The sequence below is a fragment of the Arachis hypogaea genome, chromosome 19 (assembly GCF_003086295.3).
Source record: "Arachis hypogaea cultivar Tifrunner chromosome 19, arahy.Tifrunner.gnm2.J5K5, whole genome shotgun sequence".
NCBI classification, from domain to species: domain Eukaryota; kingdom Viridiplantae; phylum Streptophyta; class Magnoliopsida; order Fabales; family Fabaceae; genus Arachis; species Arachis hypogaea.
Genome location: NC_092054.1, coordinates 19,423,265 through 19,449,291, shown reverse-complemented (window position 1 = coordinate 19,449,291; position 26,027 = coordinate 19,423,265). Strand labels below are relative to the sequence as shown.

At 29.9% G+C, this 26,027-nt stretch overlaps 2 protein-coding genes across 2 annotated transcripts; both read right to left on the bottom strand.

Annotated features, from left to right (window-relative positions):
- Positions 1–11,665: 11,665 nt before the first annotated feature.
- On the bottom strand, positions 11,666–12,398 carry LOC112778056 (capsanthin/capsorubin synthase, chromoplastic-like). Its single transcript, XM_025822425.1, has 2 exons — positions 11,920–12,398; positions 11,666–11,804 (listed from the first exon to the last, which is right to left on the bottom strand). Exons 1-2 carry the CDS (start codon positions 12,396–12,398, stop codon positions 11,666–11,668), a joined length of 618 nt encoding a protein of 205 aa, XP_025678210.1.
- Positions 12,399–21,022: 8,624 nt separating this feature from the next.
- On the bottom strand, positions 21,023–22,273 carry LOC112776117 (pectinesterase 3). Its single transcript, XM_025820122.3, has one exon. The coding sequence runs from the start codon at positions 22,005–22,007 to the stop codon at positions 21,360–21,362; it is 648 nt and encodes a 215-aa protein (XP_025675907.1). The 5' UTR covers positions 22,008–22,273; the 3' UTR covers positions 21,023–21,359.
- Between the last annotated feature and the right edge of the window lie 3,754 nt (positions 22,274–26,027).

The window sequence follows — 26,027 nt, the reverse complement described above, 5'->3', positions numbered from 1 at the left end:
GTCTTTGACATAGGAGAGGATGAGGATGATTCTATCATCCTCGGAAGACCTTTTCTAGCTACTACAAATACCATGATTAATGTGGCAAAGGGAGAAATAGTTTTCTAACTAGGAGAGGACTTCATCTCGTTCAAGATGTCTAATCCAAATTCTCCCTCTGAAAAGAAAGAGACCATGGTACAACACCTAGTGTTCCAACCCTCTCTTTCAGTGAAGAGCTTTACTAAGGCCCCAAACATCAATTCTAAGTTTGGTGTTGGGAAGCCATTAACAAGAACTGAAAACAAAGGTACCAAGAAAAAAGTACCTAAAGGCTGGAGGGACAAGAGAGTCCCCACTGATGGCCTCTCACCTAGCATGAGAGTTGTCTTCACCAAGAAACCAGTCATACCATATACAATGAGTCGTATCCTGTCTCTAGAGCATGTGGAGCTCATTCATGAGAAGACAGGAAAAAAGTTCACTGTAAGGGGCAAAATTCTGAGCCCATACTCACCTCCGTAAGGAGCTAACCGTCAAGCTAGTGACATTAAAGAAGCGCTTGTTGGGAGGCAACCCAACCTTAATTAATTATTGTTATTTTCTTTCATTTTGTTTTTCTTTAAGTTATTTTTTTAGGTTTATAATCATGTGCAGCAGTCAGAACAGAGATAGAAATATTAAGCAGTGAAAACAAAACACTCTGGATGGAGTGTTGTTGGAGTTGAACGCCAGCCAGGGAGGACTGGCTGGGCGTTCAACGCCCCCAATGGGTAGCATAGCTGGCGTTGAACACCAGCCAGGAAGCAGACCATGGGCGTTCAAACGCCAATACAGAGGGCAGGGAATCTAAATTCCCGAGCCTCTCAAGACCAGTGGGTCCCACAGCATCTTTACCTACCTTACTTCTTCCTTCTTTCTTTCACACTTCCCCAAAACCATCATAAATCCCACCAACCCACTTCAAAAATCAAATTTTCCTCCCAATTCCCCACCCATGACCGAACCCTAACCCTTCATACACATACCTCTCATACACTCATTAGCCCCATTCGGCTGAGCCCTCTCTCTCCCTCTTTCTCCTTATATTTTCTTCTTCTTCTACTCTATTCTTCTCTTTTCTTTATTTTTGCTCGAGTACAAGCAAATCTTTTAAATTTACTGTGGAAAAAGTGTTTCTTTTTGCTTTCCATTACCACTTATGGTACCCAAGGTTGGAGAATCCTCTAGAAAGAGGAAAGTAAAGGCAGTAGTCGCCACCTCTGAATCTTGGGAGATGGAGAGATTCATTACCAAAACCCACCAAGACCACTTCTATGAAGTAGTGGCAGAGAAGAAAGTGATCCCTGAGGTCCCTTTCAAGCTCAAGAAGAATGAGTATCTGGAAATCCGAAGAGAGATCCGGAGAAGAGGTTGGGAAGTCCTAACCAATCCCATTCAAGATGTTGGGATTTTAATGGTGAAAGAGTTCTATGCTAATGCATGGGTTACTAAAAACTATGACACGAGTGTGAACCCAAATCCAAAGAATTGGAGCACCATGGTCCGAGGGAGAATCTTAGATTTTAGCCTGAAAAGTGTGAGGTTGGTGTTCAACTTGCCTTTGATGCAAGGAGACCCACATCCTTACACTAGGAGAGTCAACTTTGATCAGAGGCTGGATCAAGTACTCTCAGACATCTATGTGAAAGGAGCACAGTGGAAAAGGGATTCCCAAGGCAAGCCCATTCAATTAAGAAGGCTTGACCTGAAGCCCATAGCTAGAGGATGGTTGGAATTCATCCAACGCTCTATCATCCCTACTAGCAATCGGTCATAAGTGACCATTGAAAGGGCCATCATGATCCATTGCATCATGATTGGAAGTGAGGTTGAAGTACATGAGGTGATCCCTCAAGAATTATATAAGATAGTTGAGAAGCCTTCCACCAAAGCAAGGTTGGCATTCCCACACCTCATCTGTCATCTATGCAATTCAGCTGGAATTGTCATAGAAGGAGATATCTCCATTGGGGAGGATAAGCCCATCACTAAGAAGAGGATGGAGCAAACTAGAGAGCATGCACAAGAGCCTGTATAGTCGCCTCAGCATGAGATCCTTGAGATGCCTCAAAGGATGTATTTTCATCTTCAAAGCTATTGGGATCAATGGCATACTTCCATGGGAGAATTGAGCTCTAACATGGAGCAATTGAGGTTGGAGCATAAAGAGCATTCTATCATCCTCAATGAAATTAGAAAAGACCAAAGAGCTGTGAGGGAAGAACAACAAAGACAAAGAAGTGACATTGAAGAGATCAAGCACCACATTGGATCCTCAAGGAGGAGTACTAGCCGCCACCATTAAAGGTGGATTCGTTCTCTTTATCTCCTTTTCTTTTGTATTTTTCTATTTTCTGTTATGTTGTGTTTTCTGTTCTCTTGTTCTTATTGCATGATCATTTTCATTTATGTCTTAAGGCTATAAAATATTTCATGTATCTCTCACCTTGCTTAAAAAAAATTTAATTGAAAAGAATTGAGAGGTACATGAATTTCAAGTTTATAATAAGAATAGTTCAATTATCTTGGTGTGGTGACATTGCTTTTGTTTTCTGAATGTATGAATAAACAGTGCATATTTGAAGATAGAATTTTATAATATTGGCTCTTGAAAGAATGATGAAAAAGGAAAAGTATTATTGGTAATCTGAAAAATCCAAAAATTGATTCTTGAAACAAGAAAAAGCAGCAAAAAGAAAAAGCATGTTGCAAAATAAAAAAATAATATATGCATGCGAAAAAATTAATAAAATAGCGAAAAAATAAAATAAAAAAATAAAAAGCAGAAAAAGCCAATAGCTCTTTAAACCAAAAGGCAAGAGCAAAAAGCCAGTAACCCTTTAAACCAAAAGGCAAGGGTAAAAGGATCCAAAGATCCTTAGAGTGTGCTTAAGAACTCTCGACACCTCTATCTGGGTATTCTAGCAAATCTGAATCACAATCCGAAAGGGTTCACCCAGTTAAAGTGTCTGTGATATTTATGTATCAGGTGGTAATAATGAAAAACAAAGTGCTTAGGGTCACGGCCAAGACTTTGAAAGCTATGTTCAAGAATAAAAAAGAACTGAACTAGGAGAGTCAATAATATCATCTGGATTCTAAGTTCCTAAAGAGACCAACATTTCTGAGTTTCAATGGATAGTGAGATGCCAAAACTATTCAAGAAGCAAAAAGCTACTAAGTCCCGCTCATCTAATTGAAACTGAGCTTCATTGGAAACTCTGAGATTTATTGTATCTTACTCTTCTTTTTATCCTACTGTATTTTTAGTTGCTTGGGAACAAGCAACAGTTTAAGTTTGGTGTTGTGATGAGCGGATATTTTATACGCTTTTTGGCATCATTTTCATATAGATTTTAGCATGTTTTGTTTAATTTTTATTAAGTTTTCATAGGCTTTAGTGAAAAATTCACATTTTTGGATCCTACTTTGAATTTGTGTATTTTTATACAATTTCAGGTATTTTCTAGCAGAAATTGAGGAGTTGGAGCAAAAGTCTGATTCAGAGACAAAGAAAGCACTGCAGATGCTGTCCGAATCTGACCTCCTTGCACTCGAAAGAGCTTCTTTGGAGCTACAGAAGTCCAAATGGAGCATTCTCAATGGCTATGGAAGGCTGACTTTAGAGCTTTCCAGCAATATATAATAGTCCATACTTTGCTTCAGAATAGAAGGCCCAAAACTGGCGTTCAACGCTAGTTTCCTGCCCATTCCAGGCGTCCAGCGCCCAAAGGAGTAGACCAGCGTCCAAACGCCCAAAGAGGACCCCCTAGCCAGCATTCAACACCCTAGAGGCCTCCTAGCATGTGGATCTCATCAAAGCCAGCCCAAATAATCACCAAGTGGGCCCTAGAAGTAGATTTTAGCACTAAAAGATTGTTTTACCCTTTCTTATGTAATTCTTAGTCATTAGTTTAGTATTTAAGGGATATTTTACATAATCATATAAGACCTTTATGCCATATTTTTGTTTATCACTGTATTTCCTATCAGTATGAGTTTCTAAACCTCCTAGGTTAAGGGGAGGAGCCCTGCTGAGTTCTATGAATTAATAAAAGTATTACCGTTTCTCTTCAATCCGTGTTTGATTCAATTCTAAGATGTATATTCGTTCTTCAACTTGATGAATAGGATGATCCATGACAATCAGCTCCGTTCCTCATGCTAAGATCTCGTGGCTGACAACCACCCGTGTTCTTCTTGGGTTCGTGTGAATACGTGACTGGAAAGCATCGAACCGCCAACTTGACTATACATCTCTCATACGGCTAATCTACGACTTCGTTGGGGACTTCTTGAAACACCAGTTCAGCCGAGGTATGGAGAGATTAAGGTCTCTGTGGTAGAGGCTAGAAAAAGATGCAGTATTCTCTGATCCGAAAGATCCAACCTTGTCTGTAACGTTTTGAGTAGGATCATTAAGGAGAATGGACTGCAGGAACTTCACCCTCAATCAGAATAGATTCGCACTAACCCTGGGGTTCAGATCTGGAGGAGTATTAGCGGCTGCTCAAACCAGCATCAATCACATACAGCCTGCCATTGAAGAAATCATTCATAATTGAAGAAGATAGTAATACTAGAGTTAATCCAGAAGGACAAAGCAACTCCAAGCCTTAACCATCTTCTTATCCCTGATTATAATTCAATTCACAAAGTATTTTATACCCTTTATTCCTTTTATGATTTTAACCAAATTCAAACCAATAACTCTTCTATCCGCCTGACTAAGATCTGCAAGATAAACATAGCTTGCTTCAAACCACAATCCTCGTGGGATCGACCCTGACTCGCTTAGGTATTACTTGGACGACCCAGTGCACTTGCTGGTTCAGCTGTACGAAACATGGGATTCGTGCACCATGTTTCATTATTGATTATTTGTTTGACGAATACTATAGCTCAAAAATATCTCAATTAAGGCATTATATCATTGTCGATGGAAGTTGAACCTGTAGTAATTCAAGATGGCCAATATATTTTTTATAGGATTGGATAGAAGAATATTTATTAAAATGAATATAGTCATTGTAATGAATTTTCTTGAATATTAGATTTTTATGTCAGTCTTGTAAATTCTTTGAAGGTACAAGACAATAAAATAGGTTGACTTTAATATCATTAGAAGTTAAATTTAATTGTTCAAGTAAGCACCACTAATTATATTAATAAAGTAATTTTGTAATAATAATATGATTTACATTTTAATTTTCTCGCATAAATTCATTTCAAAATGTAGGAATCAGACTCAATTACACTAAAATTTTAAAAGTAATATAGAATTCACAACAAAATTAACATTCTTTAAGGAAATAAAATTATTTATGACTCTTTTCTAATTATAAATAATAACAAGACTTAGAAAAAAATATTGATGTCATCATTCTTATTAACTAAACCATAATATTAGGTAATTGATAGTTTTATAAGCCGAAACTATTAAGTAATAATGTAAAAATTAACAATGAACAAGTAATAAAGATTCATAAAAAATCTATTATATATTACTAATTTTATAATTAAAATATGTCATATTTTTATCTATTCTATCTATTATTCTATTATATTATATAAAAATCAGGTTTCTACACTTAATGATGGAGTTGATGTGGCATATTTTTGAGAGTGTTTAGCGATTCATTTCTTTTAACTCATTAAATACAATTTATTACGATAAATTAACTATATCAACTAATTGATTTGATTAGATATTTAAATGGATTAATCTCTACATACAAGTGTTTTACGTTTACAAGCTTTACAAGTCTGAAGAGAATGAAATCCTATAAATGCGCTGCTTAGGTTACGGGCCCATTTAACAAACTTTTAAATCAATCCAAATCAATTAATGCGTGAATATATAAGTTCCATTTTTCAAAAGATTTCGTTTCCCTTTTCGAGTTTCTTGCCAAATTTGTTCGATCTCCTTCCTGCGTTCTCTCTTTGCCTTCGATCTCCTTCTGTATTTTTTCGATTTTCATGGTTTCTGAAATCAAGTTTTAAAATTGTTTTGAAGATAATGGAACTTCAGAAATACACCCAAAGGATTATAGAAATACACCAAAACGGTTACAGAAATAAACCTAAACGGTTACAGAAATACACCCAAAGGATTACAGAAATACATCCAAAGGATTTAAGAAATACACCCAATATCAGGGGAGACAGTATATTTCTTCTTGAAATCTTTTAATGTTTTGCTGGTTAAGGATGAGGCACATGGCAGAGACAATCTAGAAAAAAAACCTAGAAGAACAGTAAAATAGTACCTTGAATAATGTTTGTTTCTTCATTTTTTCTGGTGAATTTTGATGAAAATTTGTATCTTTTCTTCTTGATTTCTTCTACTCTTCGCAGAATCGTAGTTTGTTTCAAATGTCGCTTGAATCTTGACGGTTTGCGTTTTGATTGAGGAAGAAGAAGAAGAGTACGGCATAATAAACGTGTTGTAAGGCGCGTGCGTTGGACGCTCAATTTAAAGGAGTGGTGCGCGTATTTTTTTTCTTGGATTTGGGCTAACTTGTATAGCTTGTAAGCCAAAATGCTTGTATGTGTAGCAGGCTTCTATTTAAATATCACATAATTTATTATAATTTATATCAATTTGATTTAGTAATTTTTTTCTAATTTATTTTTATTAATATTTTGTTAGTATTTTTTAATTTATTAAACCAAATTAATTATATTAATTATGTGTATTAATTAATTAATTTGATTAATTTGTTAATAATTAAAATAATAAATTTATGAAAATAATAAATCTATGAATACAATAGACAACTAAGATATTAATAATTAAAATAATAAATTTATGGATTTTTTTATTCAAAATAAAAAAAACATTATTTCCTTAAAAAATTAATCAAACTTTAATTCTTAAAATACGTTTTTTTTTTTTTGCATTTAGATTAAGCTTGCCGCAAGGTTCGCTACATCTCCGATGAACTTCTATATTTTTATAGAATTCGTCGCATCCTCTTGCGAACCTCATTTCGTCTCTCTCCATAAATATCAGACTGAGTGATAAGAAAAGTTGAAAAGTTGAATATCGGATAATATTGTCGGCGGTAATGGTAATCATTATCATCATCTCCAAGAGTACATAGGAGTACACAAGAATAAGTCGTATTTAACAATGGTGTAGTAGAAATAGTGCTTTCCAATACCTTAATTTAAAAAAAAAACTAGTTTGGTTTAATTTGGGCATGAAAGAAAGTTGGGGAGTTGGACATGAAAGAAAGTTGGGGAGTTTGACAAACAACAAGCATGGCTTCTTCAACATCGCCGCCGTCAACAATTGTCGATATTGAAGAAGCCATGTTTATTGTTTGTCCAGTATTCAAATTCCCAACTTTCTTTCTCACCCAAATTAAACCAAACTATGTTTATTCAAAATCAAGAGTTTTGATCATGGTATATATTTTTTTCTAAATTAGAAGCAAAGAACCAGTTGCAAAGTATATATTTTTTCCAAATTAGAAGCACGGTTGAGAAGCATAGGAATTTCATTTTTTTATAAAGTTGGCTGGGAGTACAGCGAATTTGCCTACACAGAAAAAAGTTGGTTTCGAAAAATTAAAGTTTGAATAACTTTTTTGGGGAAATAAAGTTTTTTTTTATTATTTTACAATAGAAAAAATTTCGTATAAAATACTCTTATAATAACTAAACACCATATTATTAACTCGTTAAAGTTAATTCTCCTATGATTATGCCAATATATAATACTATCAGATGAAAATTGATTAGATAACATTTATTTTAAATGAAGTGGGCGAGCTTTTAGGCTTAATCATAGTTGAAATTGAAAAAGGTTAGAAAAATATTAACAATGGAAATACTTTTTATTTTTAATACTCAATAATAAATATATAAATTAAAACTAATATTATTTTATACAAAATAATAAATCCTACATTATACCCAAAACATATCCAATCTATATTAACTGTCATTGTTTATCGGTTATGTTATGACAAATTTAGTTATTAAAAAAATTATAATTAACTTAGATATACACAATATTATTCCATGCCTTTCATTTTTATTTTATCCTAATAAAAAGTTATATATATTATAAGAGAACCTTATCTTTTTACTAACGGTTCTTTTATTCAGTAGTTTCTATAAAGAAAGATGGATGGTTTTGTTATTTTCAGTTCTTTAGTATATATAGACCACACATAATAATATTGTGTTTGGCAAAAATATATGAAATTTTGAAAGGTTTAAGCATGGATTTGCTCTTTGACATATTTGTAGATAGAGTAAATAAAAAGATGACTAATAAAAGAATGAGTAGTTAAATCTTCTTCAATGCATGCTAACAATCGAAGGGCATGATAGGGTTCTATAAGTTTTTTGGATTTAATTGTTTCTTTATTATTATATGTTGTTCTGTTTAATTTGTGCTAAAGAGGCTTATGATAATCATCTTATCGTGTTAGTGTAAAGAATGTAGGTATTATATTTACATTGTATGCTTTTAAATCTCATCTTCCTGATGGATATTTGTGACAGAGTAATTATTAAAAGAAATTGATTTAATATCTATTTTATTTTTTATTTAAATTATAATAGTGAGTAAATATTTTTTGTTTTTAAATAAATAATGCGATTTTTTTATAAAAATAAAGTTTAAATAATTGTGAAATTAGATTATACCACAGATAATAATAACTATTTTGGCATTAAATTTGTTATAAAAAAACTTCTAAAAATATTATGTTGTATTATATAATTTGGTTATATTTTTTTTCTTCGATCTAGGTAATTTAGATTTGCATAATATTTCTAAAAAGTATTATTCAATTTTTTTAAATTATTAAATTAAATCAGTTATAACTAATTAATTAGTTTGATTAAATATTTAGATATCTTATAATTTAATATAATTTAATTTATATAGATACATGACTTTTACAATTTTACTATTTATATAATAAATTCTAAAGATAATTTTTATAAGTTATAATTTAGTTGTTTTATTTGTATATTCAATTTTTAAGAATAATTTTTTAATTTTTTTTATTTATGAATATATTATTTTCTACTTTAAATATAATTAATACAATTTTATTTCTATTATTTGAGTATCAATAATGCCCTTATAAATTTTTTTATTGTATAATTCATTTTGACAAAAAAAATAATAAAATTTAATTTATGAAAATTTAAACTTGAGTGCTTACTATAGTTAAGCTCAAATTTTAATTTATTTTATCATATTATATAAATATTAAATTCTTTGATTAAACACTTATTTAATACGATATGATATTATATATAACTTTTATATTGGCAATTAAATTTCAGTTGCTACACAAATGTTATATTTTAGATAATTGTATATTTTTTATTTTAAATATTATTATATATTTTTAAGATTTTTTAATTATGTTAATTTTTTTACAAATATTGTTATTATTGAAGAATAACTAGTATTTGTGATAATCTAAAATTAAAAAAATAAAAAATATAAGATATTAATATTCTGAGTTTTCAAGTAAATATTTATTATTATAATTAATGATCATAATTGGAAGCCTTTATTTTATTTCAAAATTTTAAAATATGTTTCTCTTACTTAAATTTTATTTTTTTTTATTGATTGCTAATTTTTTTTGATACACTTAACTGTCATTAATTTATGTCAATTAAAATTTATAACTTAAATAAAATAGGCACGTATCTAAAAATTGAACAAAAAATATTTTTTTTAGTTAAAAATTTATGTCACTTTATCTTTATTTTTTGCGTCATATCTTATATTTTTACTATAATTAAAAATTTTACAGATATAACAAACTAATCATTACATTATTAAATATATTATTAGAGGTAAATTATTAAATATAAATTATTAAATAATATATAAAATATAGTTAATTATCATAATTACATTTAAAGGTATCTAAATTATTTTCATATAATAAAAGTGATATGCTTCAAAAAATATTTATATATAGTTTACTATCAAATATATGTGATATTTACCATAATTTTTATTTTTAATAAAAATATCATTGTATTAAACGGATATATTTTAAAAGTGTATAAATGAGATTTTTATTAAAAAATTATAAAATAGCAAATGCTATTTTGTTTTAATTTTATCTTTAGAGTTTTAATATGTTTCAATTATACCATTAGGATAAATAACATTAACTATAACTAATCAATTATATTATTTGATTTGATCAAGATAAATATTAAATTATTTCATAAATAATAATAATAATAAATAAATAATTTTAATTTGAATTATTCTTTTATTATTTTTTATATATATGAATCAGAATATGCTTTTATATATTTTGCTTATTAGTTCTTAAAAGAGTTACTATTTTATTTACTATTATTTTAAATTTTCTATAATATTTTCATAGAACTTGATTAATAGATTCTTTTTTATATATTTTTTTTTAATTTTTAATAAAAATATGTCTTGATTTTTTGTCTTTCATTTTTTATATTCATTGATTATACTAATTTTTTTTACGATGTGTTTTTATCGACTACACGCATAGTCTTTTCTATCTTCTTTTATTTTTTAAATTATTTTTTACCTTATTTTTAATTGTTTATTTTACTTTTACTCCTCATATATTTATGTATTTCACTTCATCTTAGTCTCAATTTTATAATTAACTTTTAATTATATAAAATTGAATAATTTCTTTTAACACATGCTTAAATATATTATCTATTATATACAATTATTAAAATAAACAAATAAATATAAATTAAATATATAATTTAATTTTAATTTAAGATAAAAAACTAAATGAATGGTAAAAAAATTGCAACAAATTTTATTTTTAATTTTTGAGAAAATGACAAATAGATCCCTGACCTTTTATCCCGCGGACATTTTTGTCCCTAACCATTGAAAAATACTTTTAAGTTCCTAACGTCTTTAAAAGTTGGACGGATCAATCCATCCGTCCAAATGTCTCCGCCAGACTCAACGGAAAAGTCTGACGTGGCTACCGTTCTGCTTACCTGGCATTACGGATGCCCACGTGGCACGTTGGTCAAATGGAACTTTTGAAAAATGGACAAAGAAGTCCCTGTCTCTTCCAAGAGTATATCCGCCACCACTGTCTCCTCCCTCCCAACCCCACCAACTCTTGCTCTCAACACCTTTCCCGACGACAAAGCTTGGAAGAGAGGCGCATGCACCAGCACCAGCTCAGAGAATCACTCAGCAGAATCCACCAGTGCTTAAGGCCCTTCCAACGGTACCTCAGATTTTACCAACCAAACCAATTCACACTTTACCACCAAAGCATGACCATCCTCAGCGTTTTCACTACTTGCCTATGAAATTTCAACCACTCCATTATCTAGCCCACCAATTTTTTGTTGTGCTACATTTTCTTTCTGTTTATGTGGTATATGTTCCATTTTCTTGTTTCATGCTTCTTTTTGTTCTTTTTCTCTTTAGGTTGTATTTAGTTGTAGCAATGCACTAGTTTCAAAATTATTCGTGTTGTTTATAGATGCATTTATATAATGTAAGGTAATTAATCTAAAATTTCTTTTATTTAGAACTTCGTTATAGGAGAAAACATGATTAAGCCTATCATATGCATAAAGAATACTATCACTATTAGAAAAAGGCACACTTGCGGCAAAAGAATCAAACTTTCTTTGCATAGGTTATGGTGTGGATGCATGTCTGTTTCTCATTGTCCAATATCTTTTTCACTCTGACTCCCAAGTACCTTAGCCTTGCAACCATCCTCTTCTTCACCTCCATGTAAGACAAAATCGGACGGCTAATAAGGAAAGTTTCCTAAAAAAATATCAGATTGGAACTGAAAGGCATTGCATACAAAAAAAAAGTAGAAAACTTGGAATTATTAGCTCTCAAGTAAGGCTCATTCCCCATACCTTTCCCTTGTGAAATTTAACCCCATTGGAGACACACCTTCCAAGCAATCCTCAAGATCAATACTCTCAAATTCATCCACCCACACACCGTAGTTGTTAGGCCACATGGAGAGAGGGTTAGGATCAACACAACAAACCTTAATTCCATAGCGGGAAGCTTGCTCTGCTAGACGAGTGCCTACAGGGCCAGATCCAATGATGATCACGTCAAAACGAGATCGATCAAAAGGATGGCACCATGGGAGATCAAAATCCAAGGGTTTAGGTTGATGGGCAGGCTTCAAGTTGAGAAAATTTTCAAACTTGCTGGTGTTGTTGTAGGCCCTGACTCTGAATCTTCTTGAAGTTGAAGAACATAATGAACTTGATGTGTAATGAATTTTTGGGAGAGGGAATGAGGAAAGTGTGGCTTTGGTTGATGGTGGTGGGGTAACGACGTCGCATTGAGAGTATTGAGAGACAGGGACTTCTTTGTCCATTTTTCAAAAGTTTCATTTGACTAACGTGCCACGTGGGCAGCCGTAATGCTAGGTAAGCAGAACGGTAGCCACGTCAGACTTTTTCGTTGAGTCTGACGGAGGCATTTGAACGGAGGGACTGATCCGTCCAACTTTTAAGGACGTCAGGGATTTAAAAGTATTTTTCAATTGTCAGGGACGAAAATGTCCGCGGGATAAAAGGTCAGTGACCTATTTGTCCTTTTCTCTTAATTTTTTTATAATTTTATTTAAAGATAAAAATCTCTCTATAACCACTAATATTGCAGATAAAAAAATTATAAGTCTCTATAAAATAAAATATATATAAGATAAATAACATATATATAATTTCAAAGTTATTAATCATAGACTATGAACAAATTTTAAAAAATTTATGATCAACATGCAATTTTTTTTATATTTTTAATTTTTAAAAATATTTTTAGACTTATCAACATTTAAATTGTCTATACATCACTTCTTAAAGTATTATGATTTCACAAGTTATAATATGTGATATTAGTTATTGTTATATATATGAAAAATATAACTTATTTAGTTATTGTCTATCCATTTATCTTCTATTAATATTGTTATAACAAGGATACATGCATGTGACTTTATAAGAATGATATAACCTAAATTTTATTATCTGAGAATTTACTAAGTGGTTCGAATAACTCCACGTCACGAATCATCGAATACTAGCAATAGAGATTATCACAAAAACAGCTGAAACAGATATTTGCGGGGATTACTCGCGTCTTGGGGCTAGATGGGGACTCGTGAAATCCTACTACCTACCCACGCGAATTGGATGGGGACACAGACATAAGTATCCATTCTATGAGATCCATTAAATCCACGCAAATATAAAATTATTACTTTATCATAATTTATATATACATAAATCAATTTTTTAAATTTAGTAACCCTAATTCCTGCCTCCAATTCAAATTTTTCTTTTTCTTTCAAACTCATTCTCAGTCTTGATTCTCTCTCTCTCTCTCTCATACTTATTTTCTTTCCCTTTCAAGTCCATCACTACGTCGCTCAGTATTATCCTAAAAAATTATATTATGTTATTAAGTTAGAATATGTTTTTATGTTTTTTCTTTTGAAATGTTACTCTTCATAATAAATATGTTATGAATTGTGTTGAATTATATTAAATTGATTATTGTATGATTATTATATTATGCTTTTTGTGTTCATTTTTTTTTTAATTTTCAAAGAATATTCATAGATACCCGAGGAGATCTGCGTTCTCTAAGAGAATAATTAAATTGGAACTTGTAAAGACGGAGAAAGGATGGGGCATTTTAATTTTTTGAGAAAAGGACAAATAGGTCCCTGACCTTTTGTCCCGTTGACATTTTGGTCCCTGACCATTGAAAAATACTTTTAAGTCCCTGACCTTCACAAAACTTGGACGGATCAGTCCCTCCATCCAAATGCCTCCGTCAGGGACTGATCCGTCCAAATGTCTCCGTCAGGGACTGATCCATCCAAGTTTTGTGAAGGTTAGGGACTTAAAAGTATTTTTCAATGGTCAGGGATGAAAATGTCCGCAGGACAAAAAGTCAAGGACCTATTTGTCATTTTCTCTAATTTTTTTTAAACGGGAGTAAGGGATGAAAAAGGGGTCTATTACGCTCCCCTGAGTACCGATTATCATACCTAACTAACAATGGAGATTCAACAACTTGAGCTAATTTGAGAGGGGCATGTGAACTTTATCTACATTGGACATTTAAGGTAATGAACCTAAGTCGAATTTGAAATCTTAATAATGGACCCAGGTTGATCTTGCTTTCATTGAGGTCTTACTAGGTCCAAGTATATATTGGATTAATATTTTGAGTCATTGTTGTAATAAATGCTATAGTATTTAATATTATAACATTTAGTATATGTAAAAATTGGATATATTTATAAGAGATTTTTTAATTCAAATTAAAAAAAGTTAATTATGTTTTCTTAGTTTTAAATATTATTTACTAATTAATGTAATAAAAAAGTGAAAATAACAATAATCACTCATATATTTAAAATAGATAATCCTAATATATACATGACACTACATATATCAAGAATTATTATGTATGATAAATAATTTTTTTTGTAATGACTATTTATATAATTTATTGCATAATTTTTTTTATCTTAATATTTAATGAATTTAAGATACAAAATATTATTTAACATACAAAATAAATAACTTAAGTCATCATCTAGGACAATAAATATAATAGTGCAAATATTTACTTAATTATTAGTAATGAGAAAATATGTAAATTGTATAAATTAATATTTTTAATATAAAAGTAATAATAAAAGTTATTAATTAAGTTGATTATATAATTAAAAAATTATGAATAATTTTTTAAATAATAATAGAAAATAAGATTATTATTTTCACATACTATAAAATTTATGATAAAAATTTTGGATAATAAATTAATCCTCAATAGATTATACATTAGTCCTGTCAAAAAAAATAAATAGTTAATATATTAAATATTATTATTTACGTACTTATATATATATATATATATATATATATATATATATATATATATATATATATATATATCGATTTTTGAGTTTATAATTAATTTTTAATCTAATTTTTGGTAACTAAAATTTAAATGATTAAAATTATTTGCTGCACATTTTTCACCTAACCAATTTATTTCTGTTATTGAAATTAAAAATAAATGAGTTGTTAATCAATAATAAATTTAAATATAAATTTGAGTAAGAAAATAAAAAATATTTTAAATTTAATCTTACTAACTAAAATTAATTTCAAGATGAGAAATTATTTTGTATATCATATTGTAAGATAGTGTGATATCATTTGTTATTTTTTAATGACAAATATTGTCAAATAACATAGTATAAGAAATTAAAAAAAAATGTATTTATTAATTGAGAAAATACTAATTTATTTTTCAATAGAATAAATTATATATTGAAAAACAAAAGTTGTTATAGGTTTCTCTTCACACTAACTAATACTTAACGATGGTATTTTGGTACACCATGTTACCAAGAAAAATTAATCAATCTAATAACTTTTGTAACGATAAAGTCTATAAATTTGAAAATTTGAAAATCATGTCATAAAATGTGAAGTTTTAACAAGTAACAATGTTGATCATATTGTTTTATTTGACTTCAAGCTAAGAATGAATATGATACTATCAAATAAAATTGTCCCAGGTAAATTTCAACAAAGACAAAACTTCATGAGTATTGCTATTAATGAGAAATTGTTCTATTTTAAAGACAAATACAATTTTTTTCTACAAATTTCCTAACTTGGCGAGACAAGGATTAATCCACCACGTATTGATACTCTATTTATTAAGGGTCTGTTGTAAGATCCGAGAAATTTACTAGCCAATTTTATAATTAAGATTGAGATAAAATTGAGTGTTTAAAAACACATCATTCGGGTTAAAAATTTAAATTTCATAATTTAAAAATTTACAGATAAAATTTGAACTCAAAAATTTATTTAGAGTGTGAAAATACAATTATTTATGGAAAAATATGTACCGACGTTATAATTAACTATACATGTTTAGGCATGTACAACACTATGTATGAGAGAAATAAAAATGTAAAAATGATCAAAAAAATATTTAATTAGAATACAAGTAGAAAAATATATCTTTAAAATTTTGGCCCTAAATAGAGTCAATAGACAAAAGGACAAAAATATCCCTTATTTAAGGAGTAAAAAACGTGACTTCATTCCATTTTTTTATTCATTTTTTCCACAAGAGAGATAGAAAGCTCGAGAGTGAAGAGAGGAAGGGAAGAAGAACCCTAAAATACTATTCACCTTCACCTTCATGTCTACTTTTCTCACAAACTGGAGCTTTGACCGACGATCCGTTTGCGGCTACGCGTCGCTCTCATCTCCCTCTATGTTTTTATACCATTTTGCGGTGAGTAATTGCAAGAACTTCCCTCTATTTTTCTGTTTCTCACTATTTTCACGTTTTGGAATTGAGGTAGGTATTAAGTTTGTGATTTTGATGTTTTAAAGGAAGTTTAAGCTCAAATTCTAGTAAAGTTTTAACCTAAGTTCATGTGGACTGAGGTAAGGGAACTCTTTTTCTCTATTTTTTCATAATTTATGTAAAATTTTAGCATGAACATTGTGTGAATTGAATAAAATTAGATTGAATAGCGTTGGTTGAAACTTGGATTGGTAAGGGATTGATTGAGACTTGGATTGGTCAGAAAGAAAGATTCAAGAGGTTAGGACCGTCGTCAACTAATGTACATATTTCGATTTCGGATAATCATTACGTATTGTGTAATTCGTATTAATTGAATTCGAGATTCTTATTTAATTATTTTCATTCATCTATTCATGCTAATTCTATTTTATCAATTATTCTGGTATAAAAAAAATCGACTCACAAGCTCTTACTTATGTGTTGTTAATATTATTGATATGTTAAATTAAAGGTTAAAGGTTACTATAATATTCTAGTTAATAGCGGATTATGACCTAGACATAATGGGTTCATTAGTTAAGGTGTTACATGTAACGACCCACACTTTTAAAAATATAAATAAGTTATAATTTATTTTATAAATTGAAGTTCTTTATTTTAGAAATTATTTTATTATAAGTAATTAAATTAATTTTATAACTATTTGAGTTCAATTAAATTCAGGTTCTTATATATATTTTTATTATGATAAAATATTTTTCACAATTAAAACTATAATTTTATTAATATATATATATATATATATATATATATATATATATATTAATTTAAGTATTTGATATTTTTAATTTAAAAATAGAGTTTAATTAATAATATTATTATCGAACTCAATATCCGCCGATATGAGTAAATATCGGTACTTTTCGGTAAACTTAGCTTTGCTAATACTTCACCGTATATCTTTTATTGTTATGTTGCTAATGTCATTTATATTAGTAACTTATATATATTATTACTTGTGTTTTAATATATTCAGCTTTCATAATTATCTGTTTAAGATATTTATAACTTAAAACGCTGTCTCAGTAACTTAATAACTTGACACGTGACCTTAAGTGACACATACCCCTTATTCATTAATTCCCAACATCATCTCTCATTCTCCATTTTGAACCACGGAACAAAGGAAAGGAAAAAAAAGAGAGAGAACGTCATGTGGGATTCCATGGCACCGCTGAACTTTCGCCTTCGATTTCTTGCAATCCGTAACTCCAATAAAAAATCTAATCCGTTAAAAGTGTTTGTATTTTCCTCCTCTACATGATGGTACCACTTTTGTTCGGTAGAAGTTAATGGTGATGTAGTTTCTTTTTTTCTTGAGTTCGGCCAATTAGAGTTCTAGAAGGTACAGACGATTTTTGAGGCTTTCTTCTTAAGCGGCTCGGTTAGAAAGTTTTTCCAAAATTTTCGTTGTTTTGATTTCTTACAGAAGTAAGGTTTTGGTAATGTCTTCCTGGTTAAATTGATATTGGATAAGTGAATTAATATTGTGATTGATTGTTGATTGAATTTGACTAAATTTATGTTGATTTTTGGTGATATATTAATTTGTGATTGGTTTAGGATTTGGTCAGTTTAACTGTAGCTAAGAACCGAATTATTTTGATGAATTCAGGGCTGGAATGTTATTAGTGATCAAGTGGAATTGAAAAAATTTGATGATGACATTGATATTTAATAAGAAATGAATTGATGACATGATTTGAGATATGAAAATGGTTTGATTTTGGAAGCGGTTTGATTTTTAATTGGTTTGATTTTATAAATGTCTTGATATTAGAAATAGTTTGGATGGGACCTGAGAAGGGTGACAAAGTCCGAATTTTAGGAGAGATACTGCCGAAAGTTCTATAAAATCTGAGGCTTTGTTTGAAATGTTATTTAGAAAAAAATTGGACTTGAGAAATTGTATTATTTAATTTTTTATTTATTAAGAAAATAGTTATGTTTCGAATTTAATTCATTTAAGAAAATTATATGTTTTGAGTTCGATTTATTTAGAAAATAATTATTTTATAATTTTAAATTATTTAAGAAAAGTATTATGTTTTAAGGTTGAATTAAATAAGAAAAGGGTTTATGTTTTGAAATTGACTTAAAAATTTCATTCGAAGGAGTTTTAGAGAACTTTAAAAGTAATTGAATTTTGATTGAATGATTTCGTTTTGCGACGTCTTGAAAAAAGTTAAAGAATTAGTTTTAAGGATGAAATTGGGTTTGATTTTGGTTTTGAAATTGGTTCGTAACTTCTGATTTGTATGATTTGATTTTAATTTGATTTAGAAACTTTATTTGAAAACAATGATTGTTAAGGATTTCTAATGAACTTAAGGAAATGAGATTGGTTGTCGCTCCCTTAAAGTCTAGAGGCCTTGTTGAGGGGTTTAACTAATAAATGGTTTTCCTTTTTCTTTTGAAGGAAGAATTGGTTTAAGTGAAATTGTTTCAAAGGTTTTGGAGAATGTCACAAAGAGGTGATTTTGGTTTTAAAAGAAAAAGAGAAGATAAATCGACACGTGTGATTTATGAGAATGATTGAAAGGTCACGAGAGGGTGACAGAAAGTAAATAGTTATGGTGCCAATATGAAAATATTAAGTCGTGATGGACTTTGTTATGAATGACTGTACGGGGATGCCTGTAAATGTTGAATGGCTTCCAGGAACATGGGTCACATGCTTCAGTTGGAGAATCAGCGCCTGCAAGTACTTGCAGAAGTCATGTTCGGCATACTTCAGCTGGAGAATCAGCGCCTGCAAGAAGTTGGAACCCTGCAGAGGTTATGCCGCTGGAATGCCCTATCTGACTTGCGAGTCGAATTGTATCGGGTGCGGGTCGAAACCGACAAATGAGCTCATTACCTGCACTAAGGATAGACATGCATTATGCTTGTTTGCGCATATTTGTTTGTGAGTGTGTTTTCTGTGATTGCGGGCGTACTAAATGATTGTTTGAATTCTGTATTTTATAATTGTTGAATTGGATTGTACTTTGTTAACTGTTGTTGCTGACCAAGTATAACTATACATCCCGACTCTACTAAAAACTCCCAAATTCTTACCCCTATTTCCACCCCTTTCAGTTACAGGTGTGAAGGTTTAATGTGGAGTTACAGGGGTATAGAAGATTATATTTACGAGTTGAGTTGTTAGAATTTATTTTCCTCTCATTGTTTATTGTTTTTAGTATTTAGAGGGGGAGGATTTGTAATTGAGTTTTTTTGAAATAAGTCTATATATATAAATCTATGTGAATATATACTTTTATGGTTAAGTGATTTAAAATAAAGTCTCCTCTTGTTTTCTTGATTAAAGTATCGTTTCGTATTCGTAAAGACTCAATATTAAATAAATATAGTATGAAATTAAAGGTTTAGAAGTAAGTAACGCCTGAACTTTTAGTGCGATCATAAAGTACTAAAAGTTAGGATGTTACGTTACATCTATTGCTAACTAATGGATTACTATACACATAAAGTGAAATTCAAACTCCAAATATTTACTTAAACGGACAAATAAGATGACCATTCAACTAACCCAAATTAATTAAAAAATACTAATTATTTTTAATATTTTTAAGTTATAAAATATTTATAATAATTATTATTATTATATATATATTTTTTAATTTTTAATAAAAAATTTATATAATTTTATGTATTATCACATACACTAATTACGGTACAATAAAGTCGTAATTCACTAGTTATTCCAGATGCTCACCAAATCTAAAAAAAATCAGAAGTTATTTGTATTTCCCAGAAACCCCGCCAACATCACCAAGTCGATTAGAATTAAGGAATTATTCGACTTTTTAGGTCGAATCTTGATTAATTTTTTTTCTTTTGAAATTCAACAAATTAATCTTCAAGAATTTCACCGTAATGGAAATGAAAAAGACTCGTACGGAAATAATATACACTAATTTATATTTAAAAATAAAATCTTGCTAACTTATGTAGTAAAAACATAGATTAAACGTATCATAAAAAAATATTTTACAAAAAATAGTGTAAAAATTATTTTTTTTTTTATGTTTTTAATGTATTAAATATATCCAAAATATTAAAAAAAATTTATTATTATATTTTTAAAATATATCCTTAAAATACTTTAAAAATATTAGGAAAAAAATACTTTATTCAGTTTTTTGTTTTAAATTTGACACGTCAGGACTAGTAGAAATGTCTTTGCGCGTGTCCAATTCAAGGGGCCATTGAAGAATGAAGACCGAGTCACGGCGAATAGAACCTAATCTGCCGTCAATCTTGATATACATTCATAGCTAACCAACAAAAAAAAAAAAAATAACCACCCTTGTTGAGAGAAAGAAGGGTTCCCCAAAGGTAACTAATTTTAATGAGCGGAGATTGAGAACATCCTTTAGCTTCAACTGCAAAGATATTAGATATATATTCCACCTCTGATTCTGGGAAACTATTACAAGACAACATTAATCACTACCCGAGAAAGTTGATCCAATGTTCAAATATTGGATTTGGCCATTTGGGGGTTTAGGATACTATATTTGGCATATTGCAAAACATATATACGAAGGTCTGAAGTCTGAATATACAAACATAACATATAATAACTTAGATCCACAACCATTTGTATTTGTCACAGCGACCATAATATACTCAACTTTTCATACGGTTACAAATTTAGGCACAAGCATTCATTGCTCAAAATTCCTAACTCATCAGCAACATGCTTTAATGTTTTTTTTTTTTCTTTTCCACTTAGGTAGAAACTCGCTGAGTTGTCAGGTGAGAAGCCTTAGATATAATCTAATCTAATGATTCTCAACTAGGAACGCGTGAGTTTCCACCTTCTTTAGGTTCACCTGATCAGTGATTATTAATCATATCTGTCATTTACTGGTTTAACATTGCACACATAAATATATGAATCAAATCAGCATCAAGCTAAGATTTTAAAATTGGCAAGAATGGCCAAGGTATTGCTGGTGTACTCACCGCACCTCTCAATCTTGGTCTTCACCTCCGAAGCGTTGGAGGACCCAATCTCCTCCAGTCCATCCAGGCACGTCTGCTGGTCCGTCAAGGCGGCGCTCACCCACGTGCGCGCGTCCGCCATCTCCACCTCCGTAAGCCCCTTTGGTGCCGCTTCCACCCTGGAGAGGGAGTCGTTGAGGCGGGAGACGGCGTCATCCACGAGCTCCCTGCAGTCAACGGAGAGGGAGGAGGCGGAGGCGAGATTAGAGAGCTCGTGGATGGAGACTCGGAGTGAAAGGGACAAGATAGCTTGTGGATCCATGGCTTTCGTGGTAGTGGTGTTGCTGAGGAAGGAGGTTAAGCTGGTGAAGCAGGAGTTGGGATAACGAGTTACGTTGCAGGCGACTCGAATGGACTCGGTGGCTGACTCGGCGGGCTCATGGCGGACTAAGGCGAGAACGAAGAGGAGAGTGAGAAAGAAGAGTGCGACGGTGGAGAGAGTAGCGATTAGGGATTTGGAATAATGTTTGCGCTGATCTTCGACGTAGTGACTCTGATTCTCTTCTTCTACTTTGCTGTATCCTTTGTTCTTCAACATCTTCACACAATCCATCTCGTGCCTTGTTGCTATTATTTTATTCTATGCCCTTCACACCCTTCTTTTCTATTTAATCTTCCAGGTCGTCGGTTCGGAAAAGAAACCGTGTTGAGGTAAGGTAAGGGGTTAAAGTACCAAAATGGCAAAATGTAACATTCCGTGACCAAAATTACTCCTTAAAAGGATCAAGATAAACAAATGATAAGGATATTCTTTTATATATATATATATTATATATATAATTTAAAGGTGTATTATCGCATGATTTAACTTTGTAAAAAAAAAATAGGCTTTATAATAAATACATCTCTCAACACTCACGCTAAGATAATTTAGATAAAAAAATTTATAACTAGAGTAAATAGTCATTTCTAATTATAAAAAATTTGGACGCTGATATTTTTATTTATAAAAATAAAATTAAAGTTATATTCATAAAAAATAAATTTTTGTAAATAAAATTATTCAAATCCTAAAAAATTAAATAAATTTTTTAAATTATATATATATATATATATATATTTTGACTGAGTACACGGTTATTGAAGTGGGATACATTTAATTTTGTAATTCATAATTCAATTTCTTTTCTCTATTTTTCTTTCTGTTTTTTTCATGCTTCTTGGCACAAATCCTAACACGGTATCAAGAATCTAAATTCCTCTTCATTTTTTTCGTTTGTGCTGTCATCATCTCTTCTCCCTTCTATTCTTTATATCCTTAACAAAACATTTTTTGGTAATTTCTTTAACAACGGCATTAGTTCTTGCTGACAACTCAATCAAAGCTTCATTGGTACCTCTAGCTGATAAATTAAAAGAAAATAATTTTTTTATTTGATCTCAACAAATTCTTTTCACAGTAGAGATTCTTGAGATACAAGATCATCTCGATGGATCCAAAGTGGCTCCAAGATTCAGCACCGATGCCAAAAAAAAAAAAACAATAAACACTGAATCTCAAACTTTCAAAGAATAGAAGAAGAAAGATCTTGCACTTCTTACTTGACTCCTTGCCTCTATCTCAAATTTGTTCAAGAATAAGGTTAGTCACTGCATTCAATTTCATGAGGCATAGATCATCATCCAGTCTTACTTCACCACCACATTCAAGACTAGAATTCAAAATCTAAAGTCGCAATTGAGTTCTTTGAGAAAAACTGGTTCAGTAAAGGAATATCTTGAGAATATTCAAAAAATTGCTGATGTCTTTTTTCTATTGGATATCAAGTTTCAGATGATGATCATATCCTAATTATTCTTGATAGGCTTCTAGAGGAATATTTTGGCTATATCTCATCTGTAATATCTAGATTATCTTCCTTTACTATAGATGAGGTAGAATCATTCTTAAAAGCATATAAAGATATGCTAGATCACTTCAAGCGACCAGAATCAAGTATACCTATGGCTAACTTAACTCAGTCCTCTATATTCTTTAACAACAATGACAGAGGCATTTTTTCTCGTCATGGGAGAAGTGACAAATTTGGAAGAGGAGGAAGATTTGCCTCTCCTCGCCCTCAATGCCCAACTCTATGGCTATCTCGGTCATGTTGTACAAATATGCTACTTCTGCTTTAATCAAAACTTTTAAAATAATCCTTTTCAAACTGAAAATGCCACTCTGATTCCTTATCGTAATTCAGCCCCTCCACCACCACCATCCAGTTTCCATCAACCTTGCGCCTATTACAGAGCACCATCATCTGTGGCATGATTATCATGGTACCCTAATTTCGGTGCCAGTCACTATGTCACCAATAATCACATTAATCTCCTGAATTCCAGTGATAATACTCAGGGTCCAGACCTTTTTGTGAGTAATGGTTAAGGTATCTCTGTCCCTACTATCAGTTCTTCTTTATTATATGATCGTTCTCATAATATCTATAACAACATATAATGGCAAAACCTATTTCGGTGTCCAATTTTTTTTTTTTAATTTTGCCCTTTCTAATAATCTACTCTACTATATGTCAGTTATTCTACGTTAAAAAATTTTTACTACTTCATCTTCTCTCTTATCAGATACATTCACATTCTCTTATCTCATTAATTCACATTCATGGAACCTTTATCATTATCTCTTACCTCTCTTACTATCTATCATCTCATATTACTGTTACTGCATAATCAAAAAAACTTTTTGTTTATCCATCTTCTCTTGCATTCTTCTCATTTCACTTAAATATACTGTAAAACCTAATATAATTTGTCTGAAAAAAGTTAAGTAATTTTTTTATCTTATAATCATTTTATATTTTGATATTCAAAATTTTGTATTTTTATTTTTATTCAAGGTTTATTTTTATATTTTATTTTAGTTTTATTAATAAAAAAGTATTAATATTAGTTTTAATATTTAACCTTTAGAATAAATAAAAAGATGAGATTTTTTTATAAATTAGATGATTGAAAAACTATTTATTATAAAAAAAAGTTAAGTCTATTTCTTGACTATAGAAATATATATAATTCACTCTTAGATTTAATCAAAATAAATATATGTTTATTTAATTTTTTAAATTTTACATCAATTATTAAAATCATGATGATATAATAGATGTACTCCAATAAAAAAAATAAAAATAATTTCATAACTATTTTTTTTTGTTGGAATGAAACATGACTCAATAACTATAAAGTCTAATCTAAACAACTATAGATAAGTAAAATAAGTAATAAAAAACGGACACAAAATTTAACATTTTTGTTATTTAGTACAAAATAAATATAATAAAATAAATCATTGTTCTCATACATAATGACATAAAATTTAATACTATCCTTCTCTAGAGCCATCTATTTTTTTAGTTTTTATCTTTATTTTGGTACTTTATTTTAATTTATTAAACCAAAAAGTACTAATGTCATTTAATTTTAATTTTTTAACTTTTATCATAAATGAAAATATGTGACTTTGTATGCATTAGATAATAAAAAAATACTCATAATAAAAAAAAGTTAAATTTACTCATTAGTTATATTTATAGGAGTGTAGATGATTCACATAAGAGTTATGAGATTTTTTTTTTTTTGAATTTTATTTTTAAATTAGTATTCACTTTTGAGTGTAATAATTATGAACTAATATATGATGGTAACTAACTGCGATTGAAGAGAAGATAGAAAGAGAATAAAAAACGGAGGAAGAAAAAGAGAACAAGCTAATATAATAATGGTGGTGAGGCATATGTAGATAGATAATGGTAAGAAAAAAGAATAATAAAACTAAAAATTAAAAATTCTAAAAGAATAATAAAACTAAAGATAATTTAAAATATTGAATATAAAATTATAAGAAATAAAATTTTTTTAGCTATTAAAATTATGCGAAAGAAAGAGTGATTAAATATTTTATTTTTTCATAATTTATTTTTTAATTATTGATATTAAATTTATAATTTTAAAAATAAAAATATAAAAATATTTTTTTAACTCAATAGAAAAGCTACTGAATAGGCACGACAGTGCCTGTTGAGCCGCTAGTGTATTATAAATTGACTAATCTTCTTTATGCACCAACTATTGTAACACCCTACCACACATAGTCTTATGCTTAAGTCATAAAACAGAGGTGGTGAGGTATTACGACCTCTAAAGACAAAATTTGGTATATAATTAGTAGTGTAAAAAGGTTTGTAGCTAGGAGCCTTTGAAGAAAAAGGGGTAAATCAAAACCGTTAAATCGAAAAGCGCAGCACTACGATCGATAACGTAAACGAACAGACTTAGAATAAGCTAACACGAGAAGATATACAAAAGAGTGCCAACAATATAGATATTAAGGCTCAGGACTCGGTTTGTGAAGATAACCGGTCCGAGCATAACAGTATATATATATATATATATATATATATATATATATATATATATATATATATATATACAAAAGAGTGCCAACAATATAGATATTAAGGCTCAGGACTCGGTTTGTGAAGATAACCGGTCCGAGCATAACAGTATATATCCAAAGAACCCAAGACACAAAATACAAAACTTGTTTCTTCAAAATGACCTCTAAGAGGAGTTA

Bases quoted from the DNA above. Each gene is read 5' to 3' on its own strand.
- LOC112778056 (XM_025822425.1), bottom strand. From the start codon at position 12,398: ATGGACAAAGAAGTCCCTGTCTCTCAATACTCTCAATGCGACGTCGTT. The intron at 11,805-11,919 runs GTATGGGGAATG...TTTCCTTATTAG, and splicing joins TTAAATTTCACAAGGGAAAG to CCGTCCGATTTTGTCTTACA.
- LOC112776117 (XM_025820122.3), bottom strand. From the start codon at position 22,007: ATGGATTGTGTGAAGATGTTGAAGAACAAAGGATACAGCAAAGTAGAA.